Source organism: Argiope bruennichi, chromosome 8, assembly GCF_947563725.1.
Source record: "Argiope bruennichi chromosome 8, qqArgBrue1.1, whole genome shotgun sequence".
Classification (NCBI taxonomy): Eukaryota; Metazoa; Arthropoda; class Arachnida; order Araneae; family Araneidae; genus Argiope; species Argiope bruennichi.
In genome coordinates, this window is record NC_079158.1 from 17,150,165 (window position 1) to 17,169,713 (window position 19,549).

The 19,549-nt window shown below is 25.1% G+C and overlaps 2 protein-coding genes across 2 annotated transcripts; one reads left to right on the forward strand and one right to left on the reverse strand.

The window, feature by feature from the left end:
- The first annotated feature begins 392 nt into the window (after positions 1-392).
- Positions 393-6,682, forward strand: LOC129981289 (39S ribosomal protein L41, mitochondrial-like). Its single transcript, XM_056092062.1, has 3 exons — positions 393-660; positions 5,006-5,106; positions 6,352-6,682. The coding sequence occupies exons 1-3, from the start codon at positions 450-452 to the stop codon at positions 6,571-6,573; spliced, it is 534 nt and encodes a 177-aa protein (XP_055948037.1). The 5' UTR covers positions 393-449; the 3' UTR covers positions 6,574-6,682.
- A 4,632-nt stretch (positions 6,683-11,314) lies between these two features.
- Positions 11,315-17,490, reverse strand: LOC129981305 (mitochondrial import inner membrane translocase subunit Tim13-B-like). The gene is made up of 3 exons (XM_056092082.1): positions 17,274-17,490; positions 15,782-15,850; positions 11,315-11,605 (listed from the first exon to the last, which is right to left on the reverse strand). Exons 1-3 carry the CDS (start codon positions 17,376-17,378, stop codon positions 11,507-11,509), a joined length of 273 nt encoding a protein of 90 aa, XP_055948057.1. The 5' UTR covers positions 17,379-17,490; the 3' UTR covers positions 11,315-11,506.
- Between the last annotated feature and the right edge of the window lie 2,059 nt (positions 17,491-19,549).

Sequence of the window (19,549 nt, forward strand, 5' to 3'; positions counted from 1 at the left end):
ATTATGTAAAATGAAATTTTATAATTGATCATACTCTCATATCCTGATATCTTAAAAAGAAGTAAAAAAATTTTTTTGTGTTTGAAATGTGATTCATACATCGGCATCTTTTTAATGAGGACTTTTTCTAAAAAAACTCTTGAATACAAATTCATTTAATAAAAGATCGATTTCAGCACAGGAGTCCATTGATTAATACGTCGAGAAACATCTTTTCAACACATAGTCCTTTTTTATTTCTTTCGAAGGCCTAGTAAAACCTTTACAAACAGTCGCATCTCATTCTCTCTAATTTCTCAAAACGAAATAAAACGTGTGAGCTGAGCTTTTATTAACTGTATCTGTAGTAAAATTGTAATAATAATTTTTTTTTCAAGCAAAGACATCAAAGTCTTACTTTAACTTCAACTTCAGAGAATGTAAACAATACTTTTGTATTAGTTGTGAAAATGATTCCGGATAAAGTTCAACAACTATTTAAACTTTCTTGTCGATTTAAATTATGCCCTATTTTTCACAAATCACAGATTGAAGTTTCTCGAACAATTTCAACCAGTTCACCAGCTTATGGAAAAAGAAATTTTCGTAAATTCAATGTAGCAAAACGAGGAACTTATGAAGATCTCAAGTATTTTGAAGAACATCCCGAATTAGAAGATCGTAAGTCATTTAATAACGGTAGCATTAAATGAATACAAAAATTAACTGCTCATTTGCAACTGTTTTATAGAATTATTTTTTATATGATCTGGTACCGTTTCATAATTGATTTTTGTTTAAAAAAATCTTTTTGCAGATGTTGAAAATCTGTTTTGCACGAAGCATCTGATTTCTATGCTATATTTAAAAATGATAATTATTAAATTTTTTATTGAAAAAATTTCATTTAATTTTCGTTTGAAGAATGTACGTTATTACACTAAAATTGATTACAAAATTTAGTACTAATAGATTGCAAACTGATTATTATTATTATCCGGTAGTTGTGTAAAATTCATTTTGTTTATATTAGTTCTTTCTCTGGAATATTTTGAAAACAGATGCATTAAAGCTGCATGCTTTTATTAATGAATCAAACACTATATAATATTGCATTCATTATCTGTTTCTATTATTATTGAAATATGCAATGTAATTATTTTGTGATATATCATACTTATAATGAAACAAGGATATAAATCAACTTTTTAGTTGCAAGTAAATGACTCTTTTAATTTTACCTGAGAGTCTGTATAAAATGTTTATCAAAACTGTTAAATATAAGCATCTCCGCCCCCCCCCCTTTTCTTTTGTTATACAATGACTTGAATCTTATAATTCATTATTTATACTAGTTGATTTACTGCTTTATTGATAATTATAATAGATGATTTTAATTATATATTTATATAATAAAAAGATATATTTGCTTTTACACCATCTTCTAAATTAATAAACTATCTATATGATATATTTTTCATTAAAGTATTATTCATCAAGCCCCCCCCCAAAAAATACCTCTGTATTCTTGAAAGATTTTTCTTAAATATCAACAGCTTTACAAAAATTAAGTCCAATATTAATATTTTTACATGTTTTTAAATTTTTATTTTCTATCTGAGTATTAGATATTTATGTAAATGGTTTATCATTTGCTTTTTTATGAAATTAGTTGAAAATCTGTATGTGATTATATTTAAATATCAATGCTATCTTATGCTTAATCATAGATTTAAATGTTTATAATCAAAAAATAATTAATTAGATAGATGCCACATATAGAATACTGATTAAGGTTTTTTTTATTACAAAGCATTTAAAACAATTAATTTTATTGTGTGTTAAAATACTGTTTTATAAAGGAATTCATATTACTTAAATAGATGCAATGTAAGAGATATTATATATGTAAGAAAGGAATATTATTAAGTCTTATATTATATTTTGTTATAAAAAGATTTCTCATTTTGAAAAAGCACAATTCAAAGATAAAAATATATATATATTTTTTTTATTCGGCCGGCACTATTTTGAATTAGACATGTTATTTTAATCTTTCAGTTTTATTTTCAGGATCTTCTACTTGTAGACAGAGTGTATAAAAATGTTAAAAAAAAAAGAAAAAAAAAGCAAGATTTCTGCTTTGATTAAATGTAGAATTTGATTCTAAAAGAATTTGTGATGTATATCTATGTTTCATAACAAAGAACTCAATATGTTGGATAAATGCTTTCATTTCTCTAGAATTTTGGTATTGTTATTTCACTATTTTATGAATAACATTTCAAAACAATGCAACAATACTTTGATCTTGTATTCTAATAAAACTTGTATTCTTGTCCTGAAAGGAACCTCTTATCAAAGCATGCCAGCCTTCCAAAATTGTATCCCCAAATTAGAATTAGGTTTTCTAAGGAAAATTCCAACTGATAATTGATAATAAAAAAAAAAAAAAAAAAAAAAAAAAAAAACATCATTTTGTCAAAATATTTCACTGTCCAGAGATAAACTTACAGCACCTCAATCCCCTGGAAAAATAAAATTAAATTCTTTTTAATCTTTGATAAAGATGTGATCTTTTATTCTGATAAAGATATGATCTGTATTCTGAGACATTACAATTTGTAGTCAGGCCTCCTACATTTGTAAAAAAAAATTATTTTTTGATCAATAACAAACTGCTTATTGATCTTACGTACTTCTGCCCTGTTCATACTTATACCATTTGGGAGTGTACTGCTCCTGCTAAAGGACTTAAAATCGAACGATTGAAAATATGCCCTATTGAAATCGCTCCTCCTAATTAATAAAAGATGCCTATGATCTTTTATGTCCAAGTAAAATTCAAATTATATTCAGCAACACTTGATTATCTCCCTTGGAATTACAATTTAAACTTGTTTCTACCCTTAATTCAAATCCTGCTAGTAATGTCTTTCTATCCTTTTGATAGTGGTTCAGTCCTTGCTTGCTTTTATCTTTTTTGCCAGACTCATTCATTATTTTGAATCTTTCTTTTGAGTTTATACTGAATGGAAAATTTAGCATTTTTCTTCCATTTTAAATGTTCCTTTCATCCAAAAATAATATTCTACTACTTTTATAAAATTTATCTCATACTATTTTTAAGAAACATTTCAAAGCATAATTAATTACTCTATGGACATACTATAGCTAGAAAAGCCTCAATTATTATGAGCTGCAAATAAAGACCACAGCTGAATGCCAGTGTGTTGTAGTAACCCCTGCTACCATATATTTCTGCAAAAGAACTCAAAGTTTTAATGAATTATTGAATAGCTTTATAAGAACAGGATATAGTATCTGTCTGCACTGATATTAAAGATGAATGTGTGTACGTCAGTTTGTCTATCTGTATATGAATGGTACTTTACTGGTTAGAATGTTTGACTTGCAGATAACAAATTTGGTACATACCAAATATATGCACCATGAAACAATTTAAAAACATTTATTTAGACTTTTAATTAATTAAAGATAAAAACTAAATTTTAACTTTTTTTTTGCTATAAATTTTTAAAAAAATATTGCAAAAAATACATTTTATGTCATTTCAAAAAAGTCTTTTTGGATTTTTTATAATTTTATGTATACGTATAATGATCTCTCTTAATATAATTTAAATCCTAATCCTTATCTTAATTTAACCCATGTTAACAATTTTAAAATGTTCTCTTATTTCCTGATCCAATTCCACCTTTTATATTTAATTAATGCTGCATGAGCTCTGTAAAAATGCTTTAATCAGCACTTTTACACACTCCAAGTGAAAGGATAAAATCTGTCATGCTTTGCAAATTCTTTTAAAAGATGCCTAAATTCTCTTACCTAAATCGACACATGTCGAAGAATTCCTATCAGAATCTCATTGTATAAAATCATCGGGGTAAAATGTTTAGCTCTCTTTTGTTCTTGTGTTGTACTGTAGATAGATGTATCTCGTAGCTGCTTTCTTGTACATCTTATGCCTCTCGGGATGGAATAAAGTAAAGTTTTAAAATTTTAAAGTGTTCTCTATTCAGCCATGAAACTGCTTAAAAATATGTGTTTACATTATATATACATATATATTGCCTAATTTCTAAGAATAGATTGCATTGTTGTCTGGACATACAAACCATTTTCATTGTTTTATGTAATATTTAATTGTATGATTTTCTTCTATTGTTTATGAAAAGCATTCTTTTTAACATCTCTGTAGTTTACAAGACAAAGTGAAATTACAAAATCTTGCAGTTTTGAAAATAAATCAGTGTATGTTTTTAATAGTGTTATGATGTCATGGGAATGGATTTATAAGAAATGTTCATGTTCACAATGAAGAAAACTCATGCAAGCAATTAAAATAATACGTTTCTAATGTCTGACAATTTGGACAAAATCATGGACATGAAGTTATATCCAAGAGATTTAATTAAAACCATGTATATTTAATAACTCAAATTAACTAACTTGTCGGCAAAAATAAGTCACCATCTTCATAGATGTATATGTATAGTATAGATTTTTCATATAATGTATTACCTGCAATTAATTATAGAAAATCTATTGTATAAATTTTTTAAAAATCAAATATAAACAATGCTATTGGTATTCGGGTTTCAAAAATAACGAAAATGTGATAAATTTATATTTCATGTTCTTATGTATTATTATTTTTGGACATGATTGCTTTAGTTTCATAAAATTACTCATTGTTAATATTTAAATATTATATTATGCAAGAGTAAGTACAAGTGCAAGTAAGTAAATGCAAGAGTAAGAGTACAACATAAATAATTTCTCTAGTATTTTATTATATGTTTAATTTTTTAATGAGTTATCTTTTGAATACCAAAAAAAATTTTTAAAAAAAATTATTTTTATTTTAATATTTTCCAGTTCAGAAGTTTTTTTTTTTTTTTTTTTAAATTTATTTATGCTGATCAACTTAGCCATTTTCTTGTAACTTCTCACTATATGTTTTGTAAAAATATATAAATACTTTTTTTCTTCTTTTCTCTAGAAAGAGGCAGAAGACTGCCTGGTCATTGGGAAGGCAGTAAATTTGTAAGAAATCCAGAAATGGTCCCAGAACTTATTGTTCCTGATTTAAAAGATTTTCCTGTGAGTAATTGATATATTTTTTATATTGTTCTTTTTTTTATTTTAAAAATTATGTAAGAATTTATCAAGAACATAACAAGAGGTGGCTAAATATAATTATTTTGAATTTTGCTTTTTTATTTCATACTGTGTGTTGCAACTGAAGCAAAATAATGACATCTCATAAAAATAGCATTTTAGAATATTTTATAATTTACAGTTTTGAAACAATTCTTAATTTTTCAGAAGTCTTACTAATAATTATTCACAGATGTATGTGTGTATAATATGAAACCTAAACGTATTTTTATATATTTTTGAATTTTATTTTTATAATATTTAGAAATGAATATAATGTTTCTTAGAAGACCTACTGCAGTATTCTGTATATAATGTTGTGCATAATTTTTTTTATAATAAACATGTTAGCATTTAGTTATATGAGGCTATCTTAGATTCACTCTCTCTTTTTTCTTCATAATAATAATCTTTGGGTTTTTTTTCTCTTTTATTAATTATAATTTTTTTTCCTCAATGGCTAATTAAAAAAAGATTTAGAAAAACTTAATTTCACATGATTAATATTGTAACAATTTAATTCCATGTTCCATATTTTAATTCTGATTCAACAAGTAAAAATTCAAGTTATGTTGAATTTTTTTGCTACTCCGTTAAGAGTTACATTTTAATAAAAAGTAAGGAATTCAAATTAATTGTTTTATGAGTATTCACATTATTATTATTTGTGTTTAATATGACTTCTTTACAATAATCCAGTGTCAAGAATTAAAATATTTTATACCTGTAAAATACTTCTATGAATGTAGTATTATGTATAATTTTTACAAATAATAACACAATGTATACAATAATAAAAATCAATAAATATTTATTGATTATTAATATGACATATAAATAACATACAAACAATGAAAGGCTGAATTTTAAGTGTAGTGTTTATTAAAATGGTTTTATTTTTTTATCAATTAATTATTATATCCTCAAAAATATATAAACTTATATACTTTTTTTAATAGCCGCATGTGAACTATAATTTATTTCTGAAGCAAGGCTTTGACAAGTTGTGCAAGAACATATATGGAATTGCAAGAACTTTTGTCCCTTTCTTCTTATATAGTTATCATTTAAATCATCTAATTACAATTTACCAAATAACTATTTTATACTATATATTTAAATTTAAGTTTTTTAATTTAATATATAGTATAAAAAAAATTTAATATATGTAAAATTTTGTTTTCACAGCTGAAACCTTATGTGTCATATCGAACTGCAGATATAGAACAAGGAAAATTTACTCCAGAACATTTATTCTATGCTGCATATTATAAAAAATTAAAAAAGGATTTTGAAGAAGGTAAATTAGATGAGAATGGAAATTCTCTGGAACCATCAGCAGAGGAGAAAATGGATGCTGAAGAAGCTTGGAAGAAAGCACGTTCATCAGGGAGCGATCTTTTTGGTTAAGATGCTTTATGTTTTAAACCATTCATTATTTCTAGAAAATAGAGTTATGATATTGCATTTCACCACATGTTGTTAAATTATTGTTATTAAAATGTTTTTTATCTGAGTATTACAATTATCTTATGCTTCCTTTAAATCACATATTTCTGTTAAAACAAAGAAGTAAATTATGCTAGTTTGTAAAAATTGTATGCTGTAAAATTTATTTCAACTTCCAAATATATAAATTAATAGATTGACCTTTCATCTTATGCATTTAAAAATATGTCCATAATTTTATTTGGGTTAAATAGCCAAACTGGTAATTATATAGCATCATTTAAGAGATTAGATTTGATTTCAATATTAATCTTCCTTTTATTTTATAATTGAAATTTATTAAAACTTGAGGATGAATTCGAAGAAAAGTGTTGCAATTAAGTTGAGAGCAAATAGTCTCTTCTTACAATAAATTTATTATTACTTATATGATTTTGAAAGAAAATTAATTATAGTTGAACATATCAAAATGAATTTTTCATTTCATCACTTGCATTGCAGAAATCATGATACAAACTGATATTTTCCATTGCAATCTTTAATACAGAAGCTTTAGATAAGATGTCTAGATCATCTTATTCATATCATGAACAACACCCCAAACTTCATTATCAGCTGTCAAATATTTATATAATTTGTTGATAGTTGTTTTTGATCAATGAAAAAAATGATAAGGCTTTTAATCTTTTAAATGTTTAGCTACATTACTATTTATTTTCCTTTTAAAATATTAAAAAATGTTTATAAACAAATTAACATTTTGGAAAAAAAATCCTTTATTAAAATCTATTTTTATCTAAAGTAATGCAATAAGTTCTTTATGAATCTAGCACAGAATTAAATCTGTGCTCATCAAAAAGAATTTTTAAGTGTTAAATATCTCATTGGTGCTGTCTAAATTTGTAATTAACATAGAACGATGTGTATGGATTCATATAAGATTTTGTTAAATTTGATAGAATAATAATAATTGATTGAAAAGTATTCAGCAGATTAATTTACTGTATGTTTGAAAATCAGTTTCTTAGAGACAAGAATATTGTAGTAATCATTAAGTTATTTAACACTTTCAACGCTACTAGTGAGATATCTCGTCTTTCAGATACTTCCAATTACAGATTTCTGTGGGCTAAAATTTGTCTCTTATGCCAGTTTAAATTGCATATTAGTAGCATTGATAATATTGAAACCAAACATTAGTTTAACATAAATATTGCATTAAGAGATTTCAAGGAATTCAAATACACTTGATGATTTTTTCACAAAAAATCTTAAGTTTTTATTATTATTATTTTTTTGATGAGGATTCACCAAAATTTTCTGCAACATTTAGCTTCTTAAAATTAGAAAATATTCCTTGATCTGCATTTAGTAATCAGTTTACCAATAACAATATAAAAATCAAGTCTTCATGAACAAATCTTACATATATATTGTTTAAATATTTAACTGCTGATTTACTGCATATTTTCTGAAAAATGAAAATTTGTTTGAATTCAAAATTCTAACTAAATCTTGACTATTCAAAAGTTATTTCTATACGTAAAAAAAAGCAAGAAAATGAAGGAAACTAACTTTTGTTTTCCAACTCTTTAGAGATTCAAAATTAAATAATTACTAAGTAGGTGGGATAAGTAAAATGATCACAAAAATAGCTTTTATCAGATATTTTATATTACAAGTTTGAGAGTTACAATTTATTTGCTTCTTTTCCAAGCAATAAAAAATTTGTAACCACTACTTTTTAAAAACTTGTTATTATGGTCATAAACGAGTAAATTAAATTAATTCATCAATTAAGGAATTTCAGTTTCTTCCTTTTCTAGAAAATTATATTTCTTCCCAAGAGAGGATTTAAGAAGATATTTGATTGTAAATGAGCCATAATTTTTTTTGATGACAACTTTTGGCCAAATGAATTTTTGCCATAGTACTTTATGAGTACACACAATTGACAAATATTTTATCTGAAAAAGATGTTTTGGTACTTCCATTTTTTATTCTTTCTTTCACTTTCATCTAAGTTGCTGCATTCAGAAGAGAGTTTCTTAAAGAAGTGCAATCTTTCTTCATTTTATGTTCTGAATATCCTTTGTGAAGATAAGCTGTAATTATATCTATTGTCAAAATCTTACTTATACTGCACTTTTTTTTCTCTTTTCCAAATTTTTCAGAGCAGTTTTTACTTCACTTGATGTTGGAATTGATAAGATTGAAAGAACAGCTAATTTCAATTCTCTTGTATGGGATACACAAGAATTCAAAATTATAGAAATTTCATAACCTTCTTTAATCCAAGAGAGTTTCTATCCTCTTTGAATTTGTAGGTGGTGTGTCAGGCATCATTTGTAATAATACACATTTTTCTACTTCAGCTTTATTGACTGGATAGAATCCACAATCTTGAAAGCCTGTTGTAGCATATTGCAAAGAGAATTACTTGGTTCAACTGCTTTAGAAGAACAGAGAAAACAGCATTAGAAACATTCTTTAATGTGTTCTTCCCAAACCATTTCTTTAAAATTTGCTTCCATGTTTTCTACAAGGCTGCAGGCAATTCAGGATGCAAATTGTAACATATTTTAAAATTATATATGATTGATGAACATAAATTATGTAAAGACAAAGAAGATTAACCTGAAATAGTATTTATGCTATAAGAAAAATATATAATTTTTTAAATCCACAGTTATAAGGAGGGAAAATATTGCAGAATATCTAAACAATTGGAAAAATTATTTAAGTTTTTGCATTGAACTTGTGATCATTAGTCTAAATAATTGAATATATACATATAACATTACTTAAATTACATTTTGAGTAAAAATTATTATAGTATAACCAGATTATTTAATATGAAAATATATAAAAGTCATCTGTTTCTTAAAATATTAACTACTATCAAGGCATACTCCAAAGTTAAGCCAAAGATTATGTCCATTTTAACAATATTTATTTGAATTGCTTTAAAATAAAATGAATGCAACTTACCTAGATATAGGATTGAGTTCATTAGGAATAAGAGTAGGCAATATATCATCAAAGTTTCAATAACTGACTAACATACATGGTAGAGTAAAATAAATTCTAAGGTCCCACCAGACAGAGCCAAATGCAAAAACAGAAACAAGCCAATTCATATTTTAAAAATTATATAAAATCAAGAAAATTATTTAAAAATATTACTAATGATGGAATATATATTAGCATACAAGTAAAATAATAGATTTAACAGTTACTGTTTGTTTTATAGACTGCTAATCTAATTTTCTGTAAACTTAGATTGTTTACAGAAAAAAAAAAATCAACTTGCAATTTTCAGTCAGGATTCCAAATTCGTGTACTTTTTACTACTTTCAAATTATGTTATATTAATGATTTTATTTTGAAGTAGATAAAGGTTATTTATAGAAATAAGTTGATGGTTCTGAAATGTGAAAAGATGGCAAATTAAATAACACTTTAAATTTTTCTTCCTATTATGTCCAGATTCAAAATTCATGAAACATTTATTAAGAGAGATACAAACTCTTAAATAGAGAAGTATGCAACAGGTTGAATTGAAACAGTAAACTGTTCACAAATGAATTTAAAAATGAATGACTTTAAAACCATATCATAATTTTGTAAAACAAATATTAAAAATATTCTAATGCTTTGATAGCAAACCACATAAAATATTAGGTATACAATAAAATCCTATAAATTTCAGTATCTGAATTTTGCTTATGCATAATTTATTACATCATTATATTAAAACAAAACAATAGATTTAGATAACAAAGCAATACCCAAACTTTCTCTACTTTTTGTATTTTGGTGAATTATGTGAATAAAATCTGCAGATAACGTTTTCTAAAATCGTGGAATGAAACTGGAATTACCGATTGATAATAGCAACTGCCAAAAACTAACTCAGTGTCCCACAAATAAGAAATAGAAAATGTGATAAAAATGATTTTAGCTTTAAAACTTAGGAGACAAAAGCTCTATGCAGCTGAATTTTATTTGAATAAGACAACAGATTATTTTCTGTAGCAATAAATGCAGATAATTAGTACTAAATATATCTTGAATCTATATAAATTTATATCATTTCAAAATATTTTTTTCAAATCTAGGTGATATGAATTCAGCAAAAATGCTATAGCTTGCGAATTAGAATTCAAACTATAAATTAAATTATGAGAATTATAAATCACATCACAATGCTTCTCCTATGAGGAAGCAAAGATACATACTTTAGGAGCCAGTGCAATAATGATCTGCAACAACTGAAATTTGAGCTCTTTCAATTAAATGTTTTAACAAATTTACAAAAACTCAAAATAAAAATCGTAAAATTTGCATCGCCAAATTTTAGTTCTTATAAATATAATTTACATAAATCGAATTCAATAGTGTCAAAGCATCTTTTCTTAGTTTAGAAAGAAAGCATAAATGATAAATGGATCAAATGTGTAGACATAAATTAGCTTTCAATTTTTTTTTTTTCCCAATGGTATAATTGCAGTGAGATTGAAGCATAATCAATTACATTTTAATTCAAAACGAGTTCATTCTAAGTTTTCAAACAAAGTTTTCTTTAAACGACAATAGTACAGTACATATTATATAAGAGAATGCTTTTAGAAAAATCCATCCGCAGAAAATATTTAATACAAAATACATATCTAAGCTATATATATAAAACATCAAACCATAACAAAAAAAATCAATTTTATTGAATATACAGCCATTCAAAATTTATCATGAAGGTTGAATAAAAAGGCGAAACAAAAGTCTGCATATGAGTCATGAAATTGCAGTTAAAACTTTATAATTTATAATGCTACAAACATATTGAATAAATTACATTCTATGGTGTTTTTCTTTCAATTTATATAATAGGAAACTATAGCTGTCCTCTTTCTCTTTGAAGTCTACCAGCATATGTTCTAGATACTAGACTAAATGAATCCATGTATCTGTCCATACACATAGAAAGGCATTTCTAAAAATAGATTTGTTTTGATAAATTAATATCACATATTAAGTAAAAATAAGTCAACTGTTAAAATCAATATCATTCATGTTAAACTTAAGAACTTATCCACATAATAATTTAAATCTGTAACTTCCCTTTTTTAACTTAAGCTTTTACTACAATATTATATAGATGCTACATCATCAACCCACTTTTATGACTCCTCACAATTTGATTACAGAAAAAATGTTGCATCACTCAAGATTTAGGATTATTATTATCATTTCAGCAATTAAGTATTTTAAATTCTATACTCAGAATTTCCCATTGAGTGACATGGCATATAATAACAATTCTAAGAGTTCTAAAAAAGCTCCAAAGATTTTCATCTTAATTATTTTGAAAGACAATTTTTTTCAATCTCCCTCCCCTACTATATACTGCAGCCTTATGATCACCTAATACAATCTAGAATGCAATTTGTTTCCAGAAGATAAGAGTACTGAAATGAGCTAATTTAACACATATAAAGTTCTTTAAAAAATAACTCAAAATTTATTGTAAGTTATATATATTGATTATGAAAAAGATAAAAAAGATATTTTGTTTCACTAATATAGTTAAAAAATGCAGTTTTTTATTTATGCATTTATCTATTCCATTTTGAAGCAATAATGCCTTCACACTGTTAGCATCATAATTTTTATGATAAAAAGAATGCATGCAATCAAATGTAACTTTGACATGCAAAAGAATGCATGTCAAAATATGCATTAAATATTAATAATCGCAATAAGATTCTGCAGTTGGTGATGGCAAAGAAATAATTTAATGTTAGTGGGAAACAACAGTGAACAAATTTTTACATTTCGCATAAAATCTATTTATGAAACCACTCTCAGATTTAAAAAGTTGGATTATCAAGAACCCTATATTCATTTTGATAAGTTATGTTAACACTTTAATGCCCTGCTTTCTTATTTGAAGACAGTTACATCTCATTTCCAAAAGCTGAACTGGCATCAGTCAGTTGTTTCTGAAGCCATTTTAACTGATTTCAGTACTTTGAGGTAGAGTAATTTGTGCTCTATCTGAATCATAACATGGTTTGAATGCTATAGGTCAATTAAGATAGCTAAGTAATAAAAATATTACAATATTCTTCAATATAGCATACCACCGAGTAAATAGAGAATTAAAACTGATGTACTACTATGTTATAATGTGCTACTATTTATTGGTAATTAAGATAATTTATTTTACAGGTACGTAGTTTTAAATTTTCTTGCTGATTGTTTCAATATCAATATTTGAAAACAGATAAACATGTTTTGAGAATTACAAAGTCAAAGGGTAACTAATTAAGTCCTAAACATATCTTTGTTTTTTAACTTAATAAAAATTGTATAAAAATACTGCTTCTTCAAAATTAGAATAAAACTAATATAGTAATTTAGTAAGTGATTGTGAACTACAGCCCAATTAGTTCAATAGAAAAAAAAAAATGACCTAGATTTTTTTCTGTTTTGATTCAACTAACAAAACAATTATAAATTCCCAAATGTATTTCAACTGACAAATATGACCTATTAGTCAGATTTTAAAATGACATTTTGAAATGTTTATTTCTTCAGCAAACAGCGCATCTTTGCTAGTGTTCCAATACTGAGTATGAGAATTGTGCTGAAACTTGGTTTGCAAAATATAATAACTTTATATAACAAATATATAACTTTTTGATCCTGATAATAACATTGAACTTCACAGATTTAATTAAGTGGGAAGTGATTGTAATGATAAGGATAACTGTACAGATAAATTTTTTTCTGAAAATTTACGTTCAATTGATTCAAAATTATTTGAATTTGTAGATGAAAGAGAAAGTGTTAGGTAAACACTATTTTTATGAGGGGAAGGGGTAGTCTGTGGAAACATTAGAAACTGTTAGAGCTTCTATTCACAATATCACCCCACTTCCAAGATTATATTCTTATGGCAAATTAGAGGAAAATCTGAATTCAGAAACTATTTTGGAACTTCTCTTAACAGATAAACTTTTACAGAATATTGTAAAATGGCCAAATGTATAAATTGGGGGGGGGGGAGGGGGTGTCAAAGAACCATTTTTCTGATATAATCAAAAAATTCAGGGTTTCTTCAAGATTACTGATATACACATTTTTGTTCAAATTAAACTGTGAAGATACTGACTTTGTTTTTCTTTGCAAGTGATGGAAATGGACAAGATAATCTGCACTCTGTTATGCCAATAAAGAGGTTTAAATTTTTGTGATTAGATAATCCTCATGATAGAGCTATTTTTAAAATGATTGATTCTGCAGTACTTATTTCTGGAACTCTAAATTCCTTTATTTTGAATTCAGTATTTGTATTAATGAAATGCTTATTGTTTCAGAAGCAGATCACAATATAAAATGTATATGCCAAAGAAGTCTGTTAAATACAGATTCAAATTCACATATTTAATTAATGCTTGAAATGTTTGTGTATATAATATTTATTTATATTATGGTATTATTGTAAATGTTATTGGATTAGAAGATAATTATTTTTAAATGTAATAATCCAACTCCAACAATATTATGATTAAATAAGTCTTTTTTCAAATCAAACAGAAACATAACAGCTGACAGCAATATTAAAACAGTTCCATTTAGTAAATCACATTTTGAAATTAAAAAAAAAAAAAATAGATTAACATATGATGACAACTATAATAAAAACCACACATTTTTAAAGAGTTTCTACCAGAGAAACCAAAAGCTGGATATTATATTTTATATAAATTTAGAAAAATCTGTAATTCTTATATCATTTATGTATCATTTCTAAAGAAAATGATTCAGACACTCAAAAACCTGAAATAATATTTTCCAATTGGAAACTGATTCTATACATGAAAAATACTCTATAGGTTTATGCAGCATATGAACAAGTCAATGGGCAATGTCACAGGTTACTGAATATAAATACTGCAAATTCATATATTTTGTATCAAAATTCTGTTATTAACTAAATGCAATTGCAAGTGTAAGAGAATAGGTTATATCCAAATTAAAAAAAATGGGAAATCCAAGAATAAATCAAGAATTGCATTTGATAATGAAACAAATTTTAGGAACTGATATACAATACAAACAGCAACCTTGGAATAAACTAATTTGAAAGTAAAAAAAAACATGGAAATTTTTGTCGAACAACGGGGGGATAAATTAGCATAGCTATGTATACTTAGAAATGCTCTTGAAAGCTACAATAGATGTGTATAAAAACATAAATTTAAATAATTCCTTATAAAAACTGGTAATTTTTAACTAATGTCTATTTTTTTACTTTTCTCATAATTATCAGCTTTCACATTCTAATATTTCTGACATACATTTGTATATTGAAAAAATAAATATGCTTAGAAAAATAAAATCACGCACACACACATATTAAAAAAATGATAATCAGTATAATATACATCACAAAGAAAAAATGCTTGCATCAATTATTAATTCTTCAATGATAATATCAATTATAAAATTTTAAAAGATATATATTTTTATACCAAGAAAAATATGTATAATATATATAAATAGAATTTCATGATAACATTTTTTTTTCTTCAGGAATTTCTATTTGATTTTTTAAAAAAGATTTCAAAGACTGCATTTCTTCAGTCAAGTCCAGAATTTTCACCTCCCTAGTTAAAGATTAATTCCTAACATTATTTAATATTTCTCATATTAAATAATGTTAGGAAATTTCAATATTTTTGAGGTTATATTGAAAATATCAAAATTAAAAGACGTGTAGAGTAAACTAACCTCCCCTTTTTTTACCCAAAATTAGTTTACTGTCATTCTAAAAACTATTTTACATATACATAAAACCAGATTTTTAAAATATAATAAAATATCACAAAAATATTTATTTTTGAATTTTCTGCACCATTTAGAAAATAAATTAAAGAGAGAAAAATTTAAATGCAGATGTTTTTTCTTCAAAATCTGGCTATCATGTAACATATGCCAATCGTAAATTGCTAAGAAGTTCAAAAGACATTGATTTCTTATGACAGAGAAAGAAAAAAAAGGAAGGAATGAGTTTTAATAGGTTTGTGGTCAGATGTAGATTGTGTAAAACAGTAAATTCTACTTTGGATCAATAAGATTTTCAATCAGAAAAAATACATACTTGTTCTGAATTATCCAAACTAGTACCTGGCTTAGTGATGCACTTCCTGAAACATTTGTCAGTAATTTTCTGAAAACAAAAAAAATACAACTGTTTAGAAGGTATATAAAATATAGAAACTTTCAAATCTTGATCTCAGGGATATTCAGATAAACCATAAATTACTTCTTCCTCTGTCCAAACTAAAGATTCATAACATCTTCCATTTCAAAAGATAGTGATGAAATATCTTAACAATTATATCACTTCATATGATGCTATAATTGTAAACTCTCTAAAATAAGACTTGTAATTTAACACAAATGTACACCCCCAATAAATCACAAAGTAAATTTTAAAAATATAATCTTCAATTTTTAATACAAGAGAGAAAATATTTATTAATATTTTCTCTCGTAAGATAATATACTTATAATAATAATATTTAAAATAAAATACTAATACAATGAATAGAGAAAACAAGTATATAATTTATTAATATAATAAATAAGAGAATAAAATACTTATTCGCTTATTATCATTTCTTATTAAAGTTTTTAATGTTATTGTTGGTTAAATTATTAAAATATTTCAATAACATATTAAGTTAATAACATATATTAAGTTCACTAACATATTAATTTGTTAATTATATATTAACAAATATGACAAGATTTGTAAGTTTATAACAATTTAATGCATAAGATAGTTCAGTACAGGGCTTCACTAACAATTTATGTATATGTTTTATGCAGGAATAAATAATTTATTTTAAATATTTCTGAATATGCCCAATTTATAAGAATACATGCATATATTAATAGCAACCACCTTTAAGGAAAGAAGAAAATTGAAATGGAATAAAAATAAAGTGAAATTTTATAGTCACATTTATCAAAAATTCTTATGACACCCTTGAATGATAATCATAAAAGAATTAATAAGTGTTGCTAAACTAATTTTTTTGCTGATCAATAATCATGATATTGCTGTTAATTTAAAAAAAATATATATAAATGGCTTAATTATAATAAATAAACAAAACTTTAAAAAATTATGAAGGTTTTGAAAAATTCTCTTCTTTTGAAATATAGATGAAATTCTGAAGGTATAATTTTTTTTCATTAGATCAGTATTTAAATCAGGAATGTCACCATAACTGAATACTCTGTATACTGTTATATTACCCTTAGATACAGTAAATGTAACAAATTTAGGTAAATTATTTTAAAAAAGGGCAATCCTAGAAATTAAATATGTTTGTCTCAGTTAATGAATTGTGACGACTGATTTAACGTTAATTATAAAATAGGAGGAAAACATGCAGATTTAAACATTTCCAACACAATTTTATAAAATGGATGCAATCAACACAGGTTCAAAAGATTATTGAATACATTTTAAAATATGTTTGATGCCAAATGAAGATATTTTCATGAAATCTGATAATTTAAATTTCGATAAATATGCGAATAAATGTAAAATGAACAAAATGATGAAATATTTTATTTACTTGGAGTAATTCTTGGGCCAATAAAACTGCTACTTGTTGTTTAACTTGATCCATAAGCTCTTCCTTTTGAGCTCCAGAAAGCTTGCCTTCTCCTAATGCATTCATTTTGATTTATTTGAACAAAATTTCGTTATAGTACTTGCGTATTGAAAGTTAGTATTTTAAGCAAATGTAAATGTGACCACCGTTTGTCTTCATAACCCGGAACATGAGGGAATTCACGGTCAACAGTTAAATACTTAAGATTGTTTTTTTGCCGCCCTAATGGAGTAGTGACAAATGAAAAAACTTGAGCGAAATAGATTAGTAAAGTATGAGGCTGAGATCTCGAATGCGAGAGGATGAACTAGAGCACGAACATATTTATGTTTTTAGTAAGAAATCATTGAAATTTTCGACAACAAATATTTTTTTTTCCTTGGATATGTTTGGCATCTGTCATGAATCGATCTCCAACATAAAAAAAAAAAAAAATCTTCAATTTCGATATATTTCAATCATATTGGATAACAATTATGCACTATTTATTTTAGCGTTTTTCAATAACGCGTGTTTATTTTTCAAACTTTTTATGAATTTAGGCAGGTTGGCATCAGTTCTGACAAATTTTTTTAGAAAGACAGAAACTTCGAGGCTTCAGTTCTTTATCTTACACGAAATGATGTGTCTGGATTTGTCATTTAATTATTAATTAACCAAATTAATTAATTAATCAAATTAAATTTATCTAATAAGCTAAATGAATCCCTTTTCTTATTCTAATTCCAAGCCTAAAAATATTTTAACATTATATGACTAGAATAAAATGGCCCTTTAAAGGGTTAAAGAGTAAAATTTAGACAAGCCAGTTAACTTAGATAATTTTATGGGAAAGAAATTTCAAATGGCCGTGATTTAAACAGAGAATAATAATAAATATTAATTAGCTTTGTAAAATTCTTCATACTCTTTAGTTTCTTTTTTATTCATATACTAACAATAATTTTTCTGCGATTGTTAAATTTTGCTTTGACATTTATAAAAATTAATTTTCTCAATTTCTTGTGCTAACCATCAAAAGATTGTTATTAATTGAGTTCTATGTTTTATAAGATTCCTAAGATTTAATTGCACGGAGATTTAATTCTTGAAAAAAATATATAGTATTTTTTTTTTCAATCTATATTTTCATTTAAAAATGAAAACAAAGGTTATAATAATAAATCAAATTTGTTGTAGCATAACCATTTGAATAATTAAATCCGACTTTAACGAGGAATATCTTTGCATTATTTTGAATTCGATTAGAATTTTTAGAAAATATTAATCATCTTGATCTGGTTTAATATTTATAATATATTTATATTGCAGCAAAAATTAATTTATTTAACAGACTTATAGCTTCTTCCAAATAAATGTTCAATATTGGATAATTACAACATAAGGAAAATAATATTTAATAAAATAAAATAACCAAATCTTGAAATTCATAAGAAATTTCTTTTTATATTCTTGAAAGTGAACAGTCTTTAACAATATTAGTTATACAGAAAGAAGTAATGCAGAAAATATTGTTTATTCAAGAGAAAACTAAACCGATATTTACTCTTATAAACCTCAGTTTCCAATTCAGAAAGAAAAAAAAAAAAATTGAATATTAGAGCTTCCATCGTCTTGCGTGAGGAGCTTTTGACCAAATAATTTCCTACAGATTCTTCTCTTTCTTTGAATGAACGAATGTTTGCTTTTATAATGGAGGTTATATAAAATGAATGTAGAAATTAAATTCAAATGGTTTTATAAAAGAAATTTTTCAGAAATCTAGAATAATCAGTAACAGCAACAACAAAAAATGTATTTTTAATCATAGTCTAAAAGAATTTTTAAATGAGGATTGCTACCAGGAGCAGCAATTCAGATTTGTTCCGAGTCTGAATCGAATAAGATTGCACATTCAAGCAAAATTTGCTATCTTTCGGACACGAATATAGAATGTAGAAAAGATATAAAGTTTTTGTTTTTAAAGGTTGGAAAACACTTTTTGTAAATATTTGTACAAATTTATACTTTTTTTAAATGCTTAGTAAAATATGAAAAGGCACATATGAAAAATGTACGACATTAGATTCCCCAGGTTAAGTCGGCATTAAGTTCCCCAATCATTAAAAGTTAGAAAGTGATATAAATAAACGGTGAAAAACAATTACAAATTTTATTAATTATTTTATCACAGTAGTTTTTGAAGTGCATTGAAAGCGAGAATCTTTTTTTAAACGAGATCGTAATAATTCCTTGTT